Raw genomic sequence first — 15,038 nt, 5'->3', positions numbered from 1 at the left:
TACTTTAGGAATAGTAAGAATGTCGTTGCGGTTTAGGTTTGGTCTGTGTAGTAGGGCTTCAGAACTTTCTTTGTATAAACGTTCATGTTTAAATAAAGATCTATGTAAAAGTTTAGCCTTTTCCCAATGGATCCTATGGTTTGGATTTTCAATTCCGTGTTGAGAGAGGCCAGATTTCTGCGGTTTAAGAAGACGAATGTGGTCTTGATGTTCCGAGATGCGTTTCTGAACAGACCTACCTGTCTGTCCAAAGTAATATAATTTGCATGAGCAAGGAATCTCATAAACACCAGGTAACATCAAGGGCAAGAATTTGTCCTTAGGAGAAGGTAATAAGTTGTAAATTTGGTTGATAGGTTTGTAAGTAGTGGCAAAATTGTATTTCTTCATAATTTTAGAAAGACGTTCTGAGATGCCTTTAACGCAAGGTATGGGAATCCTATGCACTTCTTCCTGTCTGGTTTGATGTATGCAGAAGTGACTGATGATTTTTTGAGATGTTTTGGGATTATATCCATTTAGGTTGGCTGTATTTTTGATAACTTCTTCGTTTTTTTTTTTTGTTGTTGTTGTTGTACTACTTTAGCACGTTATGCACGTTTTCATGAGATTCTATTGTAATCATGCGCCCTAACTGTATGTTATTCCTAATTTTGTTTAAATACTGTACTGATGATGTCCTAAGATACTTAGGATGAAATATTTACAATTAAATAATTTTCACTGTGGTTTATACGTGTGTTTCTTCTCATTATGAACGCACCACAGGTTTCGTTATTTAAAAAAGAAATCAAAATTGAATCGTACATTGATAGGAGCTGGTTGTTCATTCCATATCATAAAAAATGCTATACAATGTGCATCTGATACATTGCCCATGGAGCAATGTATTCAAGCTGTCATTGAAAAATTATATCAGCATTTTTATATCTATACTGTTAGAGTGCATACACTCGAAGGTTTTTGTGACTTTTTAAATACTGAGTACAAGACAGTGTAAGGGCACTCAAAAACACGATGGTTGTCTCTGTACCCTGCTCTCAAAAGGATGAATGAGATGTGTAAAGTTCTCAAATCATGTTTTTTCACTTGATAAACCACCACTGCTTCTAAAAAATTTCTTTAGTAATCCAGTTTCAGAGCTAATAGCCACATTTCTAGAATGCCGATCTGAAATGTTTCATGCAACAATTTGTGTAATTGAGGTGAGAAAGTCACTCTTGCTGAAGCAAAATTCATTATTGAAAGTCTCTTAGAGAAACTTCAGCAGAGACGAGATAATGATTTTGCAACAAAGAAAGAATAGTCCTCACTGAAGACATTAATTGAAGATGGACTCATCACTGAGAAGAATTATGGTAATTATAAAAATGAATTTTATAACACCTGTATAGAATACATCCAAGAATGGTCTTCTGACACTCTTAGTTTTGAAAGTTTGTCTTGGATTTCATTGAAGAATCCAGAAGCCAGTCATTGGAAAAGTGTAACAACTATTGAAAAGGTCTGCCCAAACACAAAAATCAATGAAACTGAACTGTTTGATGAGGTGATGATCTTGAAAAAGGCAATTCCAGAGAAGAAAGAAGAAATTAAAACAAAATCTACAGGAGAAATTTGGTATTAATTATTCAACAGTGTTGCAGGAAATGAATTAATAAATTTGAAGAAGATTGTTGAGTTCTTCTGCTACATTCCTGGCACAAATGCTAGTATTGAAAGACTGTTTTCCCAGATGAACTCCTTATGGACAAATGAAAAGAATAGGTTATCTGTAGAAACTGTAAAAGATATGCTCATTGTTAAAGTGTTTTTCAATAATGACTGTGCGGAATTTCATAACTTGGTAAAACATAATCATTCTTTACTTGAGAAAATACAGTCATCTGAGAAGTATATCACAGGCAAAGATCAATGATTTAGTATTGTTTAAAGTTCAATTTTAAGATTGCTATAATTAATTAAATTCTTTTCCCTTTGCTGATGTTCGTAAGTAAGTAGAGCAAAAAAATTTTGTTGGTTTATTCAAACCGAAAGTGTCCCGTATTTTTTTTTCAAAAATATATGAACCCTAATGAAAGCAGCCTATGCCAATACAACTACCCATCTAGTTAATAGGTTCCTATAAGACTTGATTAAAATTCAAAAAGAAATCAAGCATGGTTGCCCTCTTTTATTCCACTGCTCTTTGCATTGGTTCTAGAACCTTTTTTTTTTTTTTGCAGGAAGTCGAAATTCACATGCTATGCGAAGGATAAAAATTCCCTCACCTATGAAGGAAAATAAGATATTAGCATATGTCGATGTAATAGGCACTTGGGGGGGGGGATGAAAATAATTGCATATATATATATATATTTTTTTTTTGGTATTTTGAAAAAATTCAGCTAAATCGGTGAATTAACTGCTATTGCTGACACAAAAAAATTAAAAGGTTTTGTAAAGTGGTATCTTGGAAGTATTCCCTTTGGGATTACCTCTAAGAGAATCTCTTATTATACATGGAATTCCCTTCTCCACTTACTCAATATTACCAGTTCAAAAACCTATATACAAAAGCATTGAAACTTTGCATGGATACATCATCCTAGTGAGGTTACTGCTTTAACCTTAATTCTTTAACTTATGTGACAGACACTGTCACATAAGTTAAAGAATGCTGGAACAGAGATGGATTAATTGGAAGTTATTAGGATATTGCAGGATATCAATGTAAATACAACTGTGGAATTAGATGGTATATCAGTTCAGGTTTTGCAAGAATGTGCAAGAGAAAACTGGCAATGACTCACTGTTGTCAATTTAATTTAAGTCTCAGGTCTGGTAGATTTCCAAGGGAGTGGAAAGAGGACAAAATAAGTCAGTATTTCAGGTGTGGTGGTAAAAGTACTAGAAAAATTGGTAAAACAGAGAATTCAAGAAAGGGTAGATAAAAATATGATACTGTAGGCTGGTCAACATGGCTTTGTGAAGGGTCGGTCATGCCATAGTAATTTACTAACTTTTTATAATAGAGTAACAGTTGAGTTGGATCAAGGAAATGGCTACATGATGATTTTGCAAAGGCATCTGACAAAATACCACATGGAACTCTATTACGCAAATTAGAACAAATGGGAATGGACACGACACTGGTTAACTGAATAACAGGATGGATGATGGATATGGAGGGACAGAAATTGAGGCAAAAACAGGTGACTAGTGGTATTTTGCATATGGCATTTGACAGAATACCACAAGGAACTCTGTTACAAATTAAAACAAATGGGGATGGACACGACACTGGTTAAGTGAATAACAGGAGGGCTGCTGGATATGGAGGGACAGAATTAAGGCAAAAACAGGTGACTAGTGGTATACTGAAAGGTTCAGTGCTGGGACCATTGCTGTTTAATTTGTACCTAAATGATATAGGAAATAAGCTGAAAGGAAATCTTCGGTTGTTTGCAGATGATTCAAAATTAGTAGAATAGCAGTCAATCAAGGCAATGTTGAGCTTGTATGACGATTTGAATAGGCTGTTAGTATGGGCAAAAGATATGGGTATCAGTTTAATGTCAAGAAATGTGAAGTTATGCATTTTGAAATAAACAGATTACAAGCTGTGTATCACATTGATGGCACTGTACTCCGTGAAATACAGGGAGCTAGAGATTTAGGAGTGGTGGTAGACAGAGTTAAAGTTTAGCAGACATATTGCTAAGGTAGCCCATAAGATTACTTGGCTATTGAAGAATGCATTAATAAGTCGAGATAAGGAAGCTGTTATTCCCCTTTATTAGGCTTTCATAAGTCCACATCTGGATTACTGTGCTCAAGTCTGCTCTCCTTGATTTCCTGGAGATATGGAAGCAGTGGAGAAGATTCAGTGGTGAGTGGCTGTGGAATGTTCCCTATGGAGATTGGTTGAGGACGTGTGGATTGCAGAAGTTAGTTGATAGGAGAAAAAGAGGGGATATGATTGTAATATTTACGTTGCTTAAATGATTTTATAGTATTGATGCAGTGGAAATGTTTCAGCACTTGGCTGGAGGGGCCAGAACAAGGGGTCATCCCTATCCCAATAGTTAAATAAAAGTGTGATCAGTAGAGGGTGTGAGGCATAGTTGTTGAGTGAGTTGTGAGTGCTTTGTCTGTTAATTAGTTGAAGGAGAGGTATGATAGATTGTGTGGACAGTTTTGGCTCCCGCGATAAGTCTTCGGACTCCATGGAGATGTTCCATGCAATAATAATAATAAATGTTGAAATAAAAGCAGATAAGACCATGTTGAGAATATTTCATCACAAACTGTTCTTTTTTTAATGTTATAATTATTATATCAATATTTTTAATTCAATTAGAAAGTAAAAGTTAAAATTTTAATACCTGGAGTTCAAAAATAAGGAACATCACAGCAAAAACCATTAGAAGACAAAATACAATTACAGGGAAACTAATACAATAACGAAAAAGATTCCGCTTCCAGCTTGGATAGTAAGGTTCCATTCTTCCTGTTACTGCACTTCGAATTAGCTGTCCCTGTGAATTCAGAAAATACAATACCGTGATATTTATTTCAAATATATTGATGAAGTTAAATATATACATATATATATATATATATAATTTTTTTAAAATCCTTCATTGTAAAATTTCAATTTAAATCAAGGATTTAAAATCCTTGAGTTATTGGAGTAACTAAGAATATTAAGCCAGGATATAATAAATCCAAATCTTGCGTTCTGGTCAATTTGCTTATTTATTATTATTTTCCTGACCTCCAAGGAGTCACAAGACTAATCATAGATAAAAAAAAACCCAAATTTCCAGGAAACACAATCCTGCCACTTCCATATTCATTACTTCATTCTCAGTTGAAAAGGCTTATAAGAGGTTCTTCATGTTCTAGATGGAATACCAATCTGTGCCATCAGGTCAGGTCTTTCCAACCAAAGGACATTGTCAATACTAACTGAAGTATGGAAGCTCAATGTATGTAGCTCAACAGTGCAAAAATGTATTACACATTTCTGCACTGTTTTCTTGTATAAATGTAAGTCACTGAACAAAACTGTTATATAGGAATTTTATTTTCAAGTTAGGGATGTCCAAAATTTATCTTGAAATTTATTTGTTTATTCCATGTCAAATAATGTCACACACAAATTCAAGTGAGAAACACCTCCCCAAAAATACTTCAATACTTTAGTAGTGTGCAGTAATTTTGAAAGCAGGGGTGTACACATAAGGCTACGCCACATTTGGTACACATATACTGGCTCTCTTTTCTTTACTCCAATGTGGTATTTGAACACACATGACAATGCATAGTGGGATTTACTAACCCTGGAATTCAACGCATCACGTGATCACCTGGCTCCTATTGTCAAGGACGGCTCTGATAACATTGTGCATGGTCTCACAATTTTTTTACAAAGATAATGTCACAAAGCAGACAGAAGCTTGAAAATTAGTTCCTTCTAATCCTAAGAGATGGCACTATAAGCCCACTCAATTCAAATGCTTTCACAAACTAAATTAAATGAGTATTACACATTGAAAGTTCAAATCGAGTTAACTCGACCGTAGCAGTTAAAGGGTTAATACCAGTCATTACAATAGAATCGATCCCACCAAACCTCACATCAAAAAAATTGAAAAATTCTTCCTGGCCTCCTGAAATCACAAGCAAGCTCAAACCCTTCAGTTCTCATCCCCCAACCTCCAGATATACTGATTACCAAATATCCACAAACAAAATTCCCCTCTATGACCTATAGTAAATGCTACAAATTCCCCATGTTATATATTAGCAAAACAGTTGGCAAGATCTTTTACCCCCCCCCTTTACTGGTCATACCACATCCTATATAAAAAAACTACCATTTTAAAACTTCTATTGAGAATTCAATGTTAAATAATATAGATATTTTGGTTAGCTTTGACATTACCTCAGTGTTCACCAATATTCCTTAAATGATACTTTATCACTCATAAATTTTTTTTTTTTTGTCTTGACATCAAAGAACTTTTTTCCTTTGCTATCCATTCTGCATATTTCTCTTGGAAGAACAAAATTTATAAACAAATAGAGGGTACCACTATGGATTCTACCCTCCCTTTGCCAATTTTTTTATGGAATATTTTCTTGAAAGTTTGAGAGGGACTTGATTCAGCCCGTCTCAAACTTTCTATGTGGTTAAAATATGTGGATGATGTGTTATCTATTTGGCCACATGGCCCATACACAGCCTTTTTCCTCTCTCACCTCAATAGTCTTCACCCTAGATTCTAGTTTATTATGGAAAAGGAAGTTAATAATAGTTTAGCCTTTCTAGACACTTTGGTAATAACATGCCTACTCATTGGTAAGCTGTCCTTTTCAATATATATATGAAACCCATTCACATAGGCAGATACCTTTACAAACTTTTGCAGTTTGTGAAGGTATCTATCCCCCTCAACGATATGATATCATTAAGCCACTAATAGAGCCTGTACCCTTTGTTCCAATGAGTCCTCTCTTGCAGCAGAACATAATCATATACAACATACCTTCCTATCGATACAAAATAAATAACGGAAAAAACTCACATAGAAAGATTATTTAATAGTATAATTTTCGCCTGTGTGTCACAGGCATCTTCAGTACATTAAGCTCAAAATTAAACACTAACTGACAATTCCAAAAAGCGCCACCTAAGTAGCTGGTGTAAGATAACTAAAAAGGTCAATAACTTTCCTAAAAAAAAATAATACAATAAAAAGTTAGGAAAGATTAGCTGATTTGTAAAGTACTATCTCCCATAAAGGAGATAGACGTAAGCCGTCGGATCTGTTTAAGTTAGGAGAATGAAGTAGAGTTTCACATGTTTCTTTATAAAGTCGTTCTATGAGAAACTGACTTTTGTGAAGAACTCTTGTCTTTCTCCAATGAACTCTATGTCTAGTCAAGATGGCATGTTCAGAAAGTCCAGACTGTTCAGGTTTAAAGTATTTAACATAAGACTGGTGTTCTTCTAGCCGAATAGAGGCAGATCTTCCCGTTTGTCCGAAATAAGTTAATCCACAAGAGCACGGAATCTGGTAGACACCTGGATGATTAAGATGTGGAAGCTTGTCCTTAGGAGAAGTGAGAAAGGTGGAGATTTTTCTAAACGGTCGAAAGGCAACAAAAATATTCAGTGGTTTTAAAACTTTTGCTATACGTTCACTGATGCCTTGTACATAAGGGAGAGTAATGCGCGTTATTTCCTCTGTGTTTGAAGAGGAAGACATATTAAAACTACTCAAAGTTCTTTTAATGAAGCAATTCTTATAACCATTAGATAGAAAGGAAGAAGTTATATATTGTAGTTCTTTCTATAAAAGATCGTCTGAAGAACAAAAGGAGTGTGCCCGATGAACCAGTGTTTTAATAGTTCCTGCCTTTTGACTGGGATGGTGATGAGATTCCGCATGGATATAATGGCCTGTATGAGTCTTCTTTCTATAAACTGAGAAATGTAGGTTACCATCTGGTTGGCGAAGAATTAGAAGATCTAAAAAGGCTAACTGCTTATTTGATTCTACTTCTATCTAATGGTTACAAGAATTGCTTCATTAAAAGAACTTTGAGTAGTTTTAATATGTCTTCCTCTTCAAACACAGAGGAAATAACACGCATTACTATCCCTTATGTACAAGGCATCAGCGAACATATAGCAAACGTTTTAAAACCACTGAATATTTTTGTTGCCTTTCGACCGTTTAGAAAATCTCCACCTTTCTCACTTCTTCTAAGGACAAGCTTCCACATCTTAATCATCCAGGTGTCTACCAGATTCCGTGCTCTTGTGGATTATCTTATTTCGGACAAACGGGAAGATCTGCCTCTATTCGGCTAGAAGAACACCAATCTTATATTGAATACTTTAAACCTGAACAGTCTGGACTTTCTGAACATGCCATCTTCACTAGACACAGAGTTCATTGGAGAAAGACAAGAGTTCTTCACAAAAGTCAGTTTCTCATGGAACGCCTTTATAAAGAAACATGTGAAACTCTACTTCATTCTCCTAACTTAAACAGATCCGACGGCTTACATCTATCTCCTTTATGGGAGATAGTACTTTACAAATCAGCTAATCTTTCCTAACTTTTTATTGTATTATTTTTTTTTTAGGAAAGTTATTGACCTTTTTAGTTATCTTACACCAGCTACTTAGGTTGCGCTTTTTGGAATTGTCAGTTAGTGTTTAATTTTGAGCTTAATGTACTGAAGATGCCTGTGACACACAGGCGAAAATTATACTATTAAATAATCTTTCTACATGAGTTTTTTCCGTTATTTTGTATCGATATGTCTACTCACGGTATACCTCTTTTAAAACTTAACATACCTTCCTATCTAATGGCTACAGTTCCCACAGTACAAAAAAAATAGTGTCAATCCCTGAACCTTCTCTTCAGAAAGATTTTAGTAATGCTATTGTCATCTCTTATGTGCCCATACTTCAGAAAAAATAGCCAGAATCTTAAAGAAATATAACCTCCGCACAGCTTTCAACCCCAACCTGAAACCAGCCCAGCATGGAACAACATAGACTAGGCCTTGCAGACCATGCTTTTGGTAAGGCTCATAGAATCAATTGGAAAAAGACCACTATGCTCCATCATAGTAAATTTAGAAGATAAAGACTGTTTTTAGAATCAGAATAAGAAATCAGCCTAATTTGAATAAATATGGTTGGATTAAACTTCCCAATACATATATATTTTTTTTTTTACATCACTCCCATCCACGAAAGGTTATTTGCAAACCTATAGTACATTTTGTATAGTGGGTGAGCTAGAGATATATTTTTTTCTATTTTTATCAAGTTTTATATTTTTTAGTATTTTCAATTTATTTTTTAAATAGTTCAGAAATCCTGCTTGAAAGACCAAAGATGGAACTTCTCGAGCCACTTTAGGTCTCTAATAAGCAGGGTGGTGGTCTCACACCACCCTGCTTATTAGAGTGGGTATGCTCACCACTTGGCCAACCAGACCAGTAAATGGGTAAATATGAAAAACATTAATACTTCAAGATCCCAGTTTACATCCCAGGCATTCCACCTAGTTAGGAAGCTAGTCATTTGTTCATATTTCACTTAGTTTTGTGTGTTATAAGTCTCATATCATACTCCCTCACAATGCCTGAGTGATTGAGATGAAATACTGGAAGAATTAAATATTATTTTAATCCTTTTTCAGTGCTGTTTTACTCTATTCAGTCTCTAACATGAAATGTGGAGTACCACAATCAGCCCTTTTTTTCTTTTCTTTTTTTTTTTTTGCTACCACTGTTCTCCTTCCCCCCTTTTATTTCTACCTGATCTTGGTACTTGAGTAGAAATATAGGAAAAGAAAAAAAATCCGAGATCAATTTGTAACCAATAAAAAATTGATTAAACTTTTTTCATGAAAATTATTGTATAATTTCTAATCAATGTTTACTTTCATAATTCAAATACAGTTCATTACATGTATGCCATTAATTTTTATACCATCATTAAAAAGGATGGTTGAAGAGTAGACATGCTAACTATTCTAGTTAACCTCAGGTGAGTTTAAATCACACTCTGGGCATAGATGCTTATGAATGTCTTTTGGGGGTAAATTTCATCACCCAGTGCAAGACCAGCATCCTACTTATTGGAGGCTTGAAGTAGGTTAAAAACTTCCATGCATTGTCTCTAGAGCAGGGATCAGGAACCTTTTTGAACCAAAGAGCCATTCTACCAAAAAAATTAATTAAAACAAAATTTTGGGAACCGCAACCTCAATTCGATTTTTCCTGGTAACTCAAAGTTGCAGTTAGTTCAAACTTAGGTAAATTTGTTTTTAATTCAGTACTTCCAGATATCAAATACCACTTTTATGTTTGCATATAAATTTTTTATATGTTCAATAAATAAAACAACATTAAGTTTGATTAAGTTTTTAATCACAAAACATGTTTAAGTAAGTATAATATTGCAAAAAAAAAAAAAAAGTCAGAATTTGTATTGCAAAAAGAATTAGTCCAAACAAAAATACAATATTATGTATTTTAATAGATATTTGATTGTTTTAATTTAAAATTCACTAACGAGACTTTTGATTTTACATCTTCTCAGCCAATTTACTTAAGTCTGGATTGTATGTCGTGCACTTTAATAGTAATTCGGCTTTCAAACTTTCATCAGTCAATTTGTTCCTATACTTCTTATTAATGTAATTCATTGAAGAGAAAAATTGTTCTCAATTATACATTGAACCGAAAAGAGTCAAAACCCCAAAAGCAAGTCATCTGGCATTTGAATAATTAGTTGGGAAAGAATTCCAACATTTAAATATAATTTCCTGTGGTGTTTCTTCCATAGTTTACTCATTTCCTTCAATTTGTGCTACTATTTCGAAGTTTTTGTACCCAGATGCTTTTATTCTGAATTTCCAGAAGCTCCATTTGTAGTTCTACAATTGATATTCCAGGGAAAAAGCTTCAACATCTGTTAATTTTAAATTGCAATTTAACAGATGTAATATAAATTTCATCATCTCCTGATTTTTTAAAATCCTGAAATCTGCATGTAAATGAATGTAAAATTACAGTAGTCATTTCATCGAATATTTTGCAATGAACTTTTTCTTGATTTAAATTCAATCTATAATTTTTTAGATTTTCAAAATATATAAATTTTTCTTCAGTAACATCTTTGAAAAACATTCTTAGTTTCTGTTCAAAGGTAAGAACTTCCTCCAGTAATTGTAAGGCTGTTTCCCTTTCCTTGCAACATCAAATTTAGCTTATTAAAATGTTCTGTCATATCAAGCAAAACACAAAAATTTTGTATCCATTCGGGAATTACTGAGAAGTTCCACATGATTTACATTATAATTTTTAGTGATTAAGAAAACTGTTACTTCTTTTAAGCACTGAAAAAAAAAAAAACGTTTTATGCTTTTCCTTTTGATAACCATTGTGCAGATGTAAATGTCACTAAATCTTTATGTTGACTACCTAGTTCCTCTAAAAATGTGTCAAAAAGTCTATGATTCAATGCCTGAAATTGATCATTGACACAACAACATCCATCACTCTTTTTAGTTGTGGTAATAATCCCAAAGAATTTGCAACTAAAGCTTCTTGATGCAAAATGCAATGAAATGAAATAACTCCATGTGGAATATGAGTGGAGAATAATTTAACAAACCTCTTATTTTTCACAATCATAGAAGCCACAACATCTGTCGCAATGCATACTATATTATTAATATTTATATTTTTATTCTGTAAACTTGTTAGAAGGTTTTGTGAAATATTTTGACCTGTAGTGTGTCCTTTAAGTGTTAGCAGATCAAGAAGATCCATATCAGAAATATCATTTGATTCATCAACCGCAATAGATATAAAATCAGCAGAATTAATATCCATAATTTGCATATTTGAAACTTCTGCAGAAATTGTTACAATCTGTTCCTTGACAGTTCTAGCCGAAAGAGGTAAATCTTTCATTTTTTTACGTATCTAGTCCTTATTTTTCATATCCTTAAATGGAATTTCGGAGACATACATGCATTTTTTTTTAGAAATTCACCATCGGTAAAAGGTTTTCCCGCTTTTGCTATTTCAAGGGATAACAAAAAACTTGCTTCAGTAGTATTTGATGAAGATTTCATAAAAGATGACAAATTTCAAATTTCTTTGCTGAAGCAATGTTTTCTTTTGTAATTCTTCAATAACTTTTTTTCTATTATCATCCTCAGGATATTTTTTTACTAAAGTCTAAATGTTTTCCTCGAAAATGTCGTTCGACATTACTTGATTTGTTATTTTGAAGTCGTAGATGGCCAATTAAACATTGCAGATTTCCATTTACTTCTATAAATGCAAATTTCTCTATCCACATTTTATTGAATCCTCTGTTTTCTTCGATTATTTTTCTTTTTCTTGAACTCATATTAGGAGGGTTATTATCTAAATTTACCTGCAAGTAAAAACACAAATTCAACATAATAACATAATAAAAATTAATTTGTGCATACAATTACCTGACACTAAATTAAACACCAGTTTAGTACCACAATAAATAAGTTCACTAACAGAATATTTATTTTGACAGTTAAAATCCCTATATCTAAAAACCGTGGTGTTTGACAGGAACAGTTGATCAATTAGTTCAAATTTTCACCATGATGCTAGTTACCTTAGGCATGCACAACACACGCCACATACAGGCCATATCAAAAAACAATATTTAGTTGTTTGTATTACTTATGTATCTTTTAATTCAATATAAAAGAGCTGCATGCGGCTCTGGAGCGGCCGGTTCCCGACCCCTGCTATAGAGTATGATTTATGGACTATGTAACAAATAAATAAAAAATATATAATTTAATTTTAAAAGTAGAAAAAATCCTTAGCCCGCCAACAGTTGGAAATGCACTATAGGTTTACATAATAAACCTTTCATGGGTATGAATCACATAAAAAACACAAAACCATAAATGCTGTGCATTTTCTTATTATTATTATTACTACCCCAAGACCTCATGGAGTCAAAGACTCATCTTCTTGCTGCTTAATGAAATACTAAAGTGACTTGAAAAAGTTCCATGCTTAGTTGCGAGCTAGGTTTCTAGATTATCTAATACACAGTGGTAGTCATGAAACTAAATATACTACACCACAGGTTCCAAGTAGTTCACAACTACTTTCACTCTCCTTGCGCTAACTTCTACCATATATCCTCTTTTCCATTTATTTTCATATTTTGAAGGCCACAACAAATTCCAATTAATATAATACTCATAAACCTGCAATGCTTTCTAACATGTGAAAGAGTACATGAAGAATGCATAACACAAAAAGCAAACTGAATAAAAAAGACTCTGAACATTAATACAAGGTGCAATAAAGTAAAAGGGCATGAATAAGAAATACAATATCAACTGATTCATTTAAGAATATTTCATCAGCCAACTTAATCACTAACAGAAAGAGTATAACTTCTACATGACAATAATTATAACACAGTGAATCAAAATTTCTAATGAATTTTTTTACAGCAGCATAAAATTGTTATTTTCCTATGAATTAATCATGAAACTATTATTCAAACTGGACTATATACTGCAACTGTTAATGTTATTTTTTTTTATTATTACGGGCAACTCCACGGAGTCATTAGACTCATCGAGGGAGGCCCCAAATCATATTCATCACAGCTATTCTACATTCATACAGTATCTATCATACCTCGCCTTAAACTCATTCACTGTCACAGCATCCACCACAGATTCTGGGAGCACATTCCACTCATTCACCACTCTACAAGTAAAGAACCCAACTCTAACACCTTTACTAAAAACACTTTTGCCCAGTTTCCATGGATGTCTTCCTAGTCCTCCCACAACCAGCTCTGTTCTCAAAAATATCTTCTGAATTAATTTTATAGAAACCCTTCAGTAATTTGAATGTCTCAATCATATCTCCCCTCCTCTGCCTATCAACCAATTTTTGCAACTCACAAATCCTCAACCTGTTCTCATAAGGTTCATTCCACAGACCTGCTATCATCTTGGTCACTCGCCTCTGGATCCTCTCCACCTCCTCCCCATCAAGAAGGAACCTAGGTGACCAAATCTGGGCACAGTAGTCGAGATGAGGTCTTATCAAGGCTCGATACAGAGGAACAATAACCTGCTTGTCAACGTATTCTTCAGCAACCAAGTGATTTGATGAGCCAATTTGGCCACTTTTGCAATGTGCCCCCTAAACTTCAACTCCTTATCCACCAACACTCCTAAATCTCGTGCCTCATCAATTTCCTGGAGTACAGTTCCACCAATGTAGTAATCTGCTGCTAATCTTTTCACCCCAAAATGCATAACCTTACATGTTATAACCAATAGCATAACTACAATTTTAACGTCTTCTACCAGAAGTTCTCAACCAGCCAGCTGCCTTCCCCATCCCATTCAGCACTTTTATTAGCACTGATAAGCTTCCATCCGTCCCTTAATTATATAGCTTGCAGGATAGTTATGCTACCAGATACGATGAACTGCAATTTAACTTTATGTAATCCACTATACTTTAATATGATTTTTTTTTCAACATATTTATAATGTAAAGAAAAAAATTACAATACAAAAAATCAAACTAGAAGGGATTCAATTAGTTATTTTCAGCTTGAAATTTCAAAAAAAAAAAAAAAAAAAAAAACGATCACTCCTTATAAAAAAGGAGAAATACTTACAGTAAATAATGGCCTAGCTTCAGCTAACAATTCATTCTGACTATCAATTGTCCCCCAGCAGTATGCAAGTTCAGCACAACGTCTTTTCCAAGATTCAAGGTATAGAGTTGCCCATAACACATTCAGGAGAGCAAATACAACAAAACAGAGGTCTTCAGTAGCCTAAACAAATTATAGCAAAATCATTAAAAAACATAGTATTTATTTGCTTTAATTAAAATCTAATTACCCACTGATGAGACCTCAATAAAGGTCAAAACCAGTCTGGATAGTGACCCTTCCCATAATGCATAGCATTATACATGTCTGCAAGGATATATGCTTTGCATTATGGAATATTAAGGCAAGTGATGTACAAGTTGTCTATATACAAGTTGTCCCAGGTCCTGAAAAAACTTCAGGTACAAACTTTGTTTGCTTACACTTGGATAAAGGATTAAACCTAGTATATAATTTCTTGGTATATTTAATTTGTAGTATAACCAATTGGAAAAACTTCCAACAATGTCAATTCAAACATTTCTATATGCAAAATTATGCAATATGGACTGAAATCACTGCAAGGTGAGTATTCTATTAATGGAAATTTGATGCTGTGGCTCAATAAAGTTAGAAACATATAAAGGGATAGAAAATAAAGTTTTAAAGTCCAGAGTGGAAGGGCTGGATGTTGATAATATATTGGAAGTGGTAAAGGAATGTCTGAAGGAGGTAATGGCAGACTGCATACCTAGAGTCAGGAGAGCAAATCAAGTGGGAGTTAAATGGATGAATATCATCATTAAGCTGT

General features: G+C 33.7%; 1 protein-coding gene across 1 annotated transcript in view; it reads right to left on the bottom strand.

Annotated features, from left to right (window-relative positions):
• LOC150099691 (anoctamin-8-like) overlaps positions 1-15,038 on the bottom strand; it is a 416,071-nt gene that overhangs the window by 233,443 nt on the left and 167,590 nt on the right. Inside the window, exons 6-7 of the mRNA XM_090403618.1 lie at positions 14,249-14,410; positions 4,368-4,520 (exon numbers count right to left, since the gene is read on the bottom strand). Of these exons, the coding sequence (XP_090259744.1) occupies positions 4,368-4,520; positions 14,249-14,410 (315 nt within the window). The remainder of the gene's footprint in view (positions 1-4,367; positions 4,521-14,248; positions 14,411-15,038) is intronic.

The sequence above is a fragment of the Typopeltis vanoorti genome, chromosome 14, assembly GCF_054136105.1.
Source record: "Typopeltis vanoorti isolate ZY-2024b chromosome 14, IOZ_Tvanoo_1.0, whole genome shotgun sequence".
NCBI classification, from domain to species: Eukaryota; Metazoa; Arthropoda; class Arachnida; order Uropygi; family Thelyphonidae; genus Typopeltis; species Typopeltis vanoorti.
This window is presented reverse-complemented; position numbering and strand designations above follow the sequence as displayed.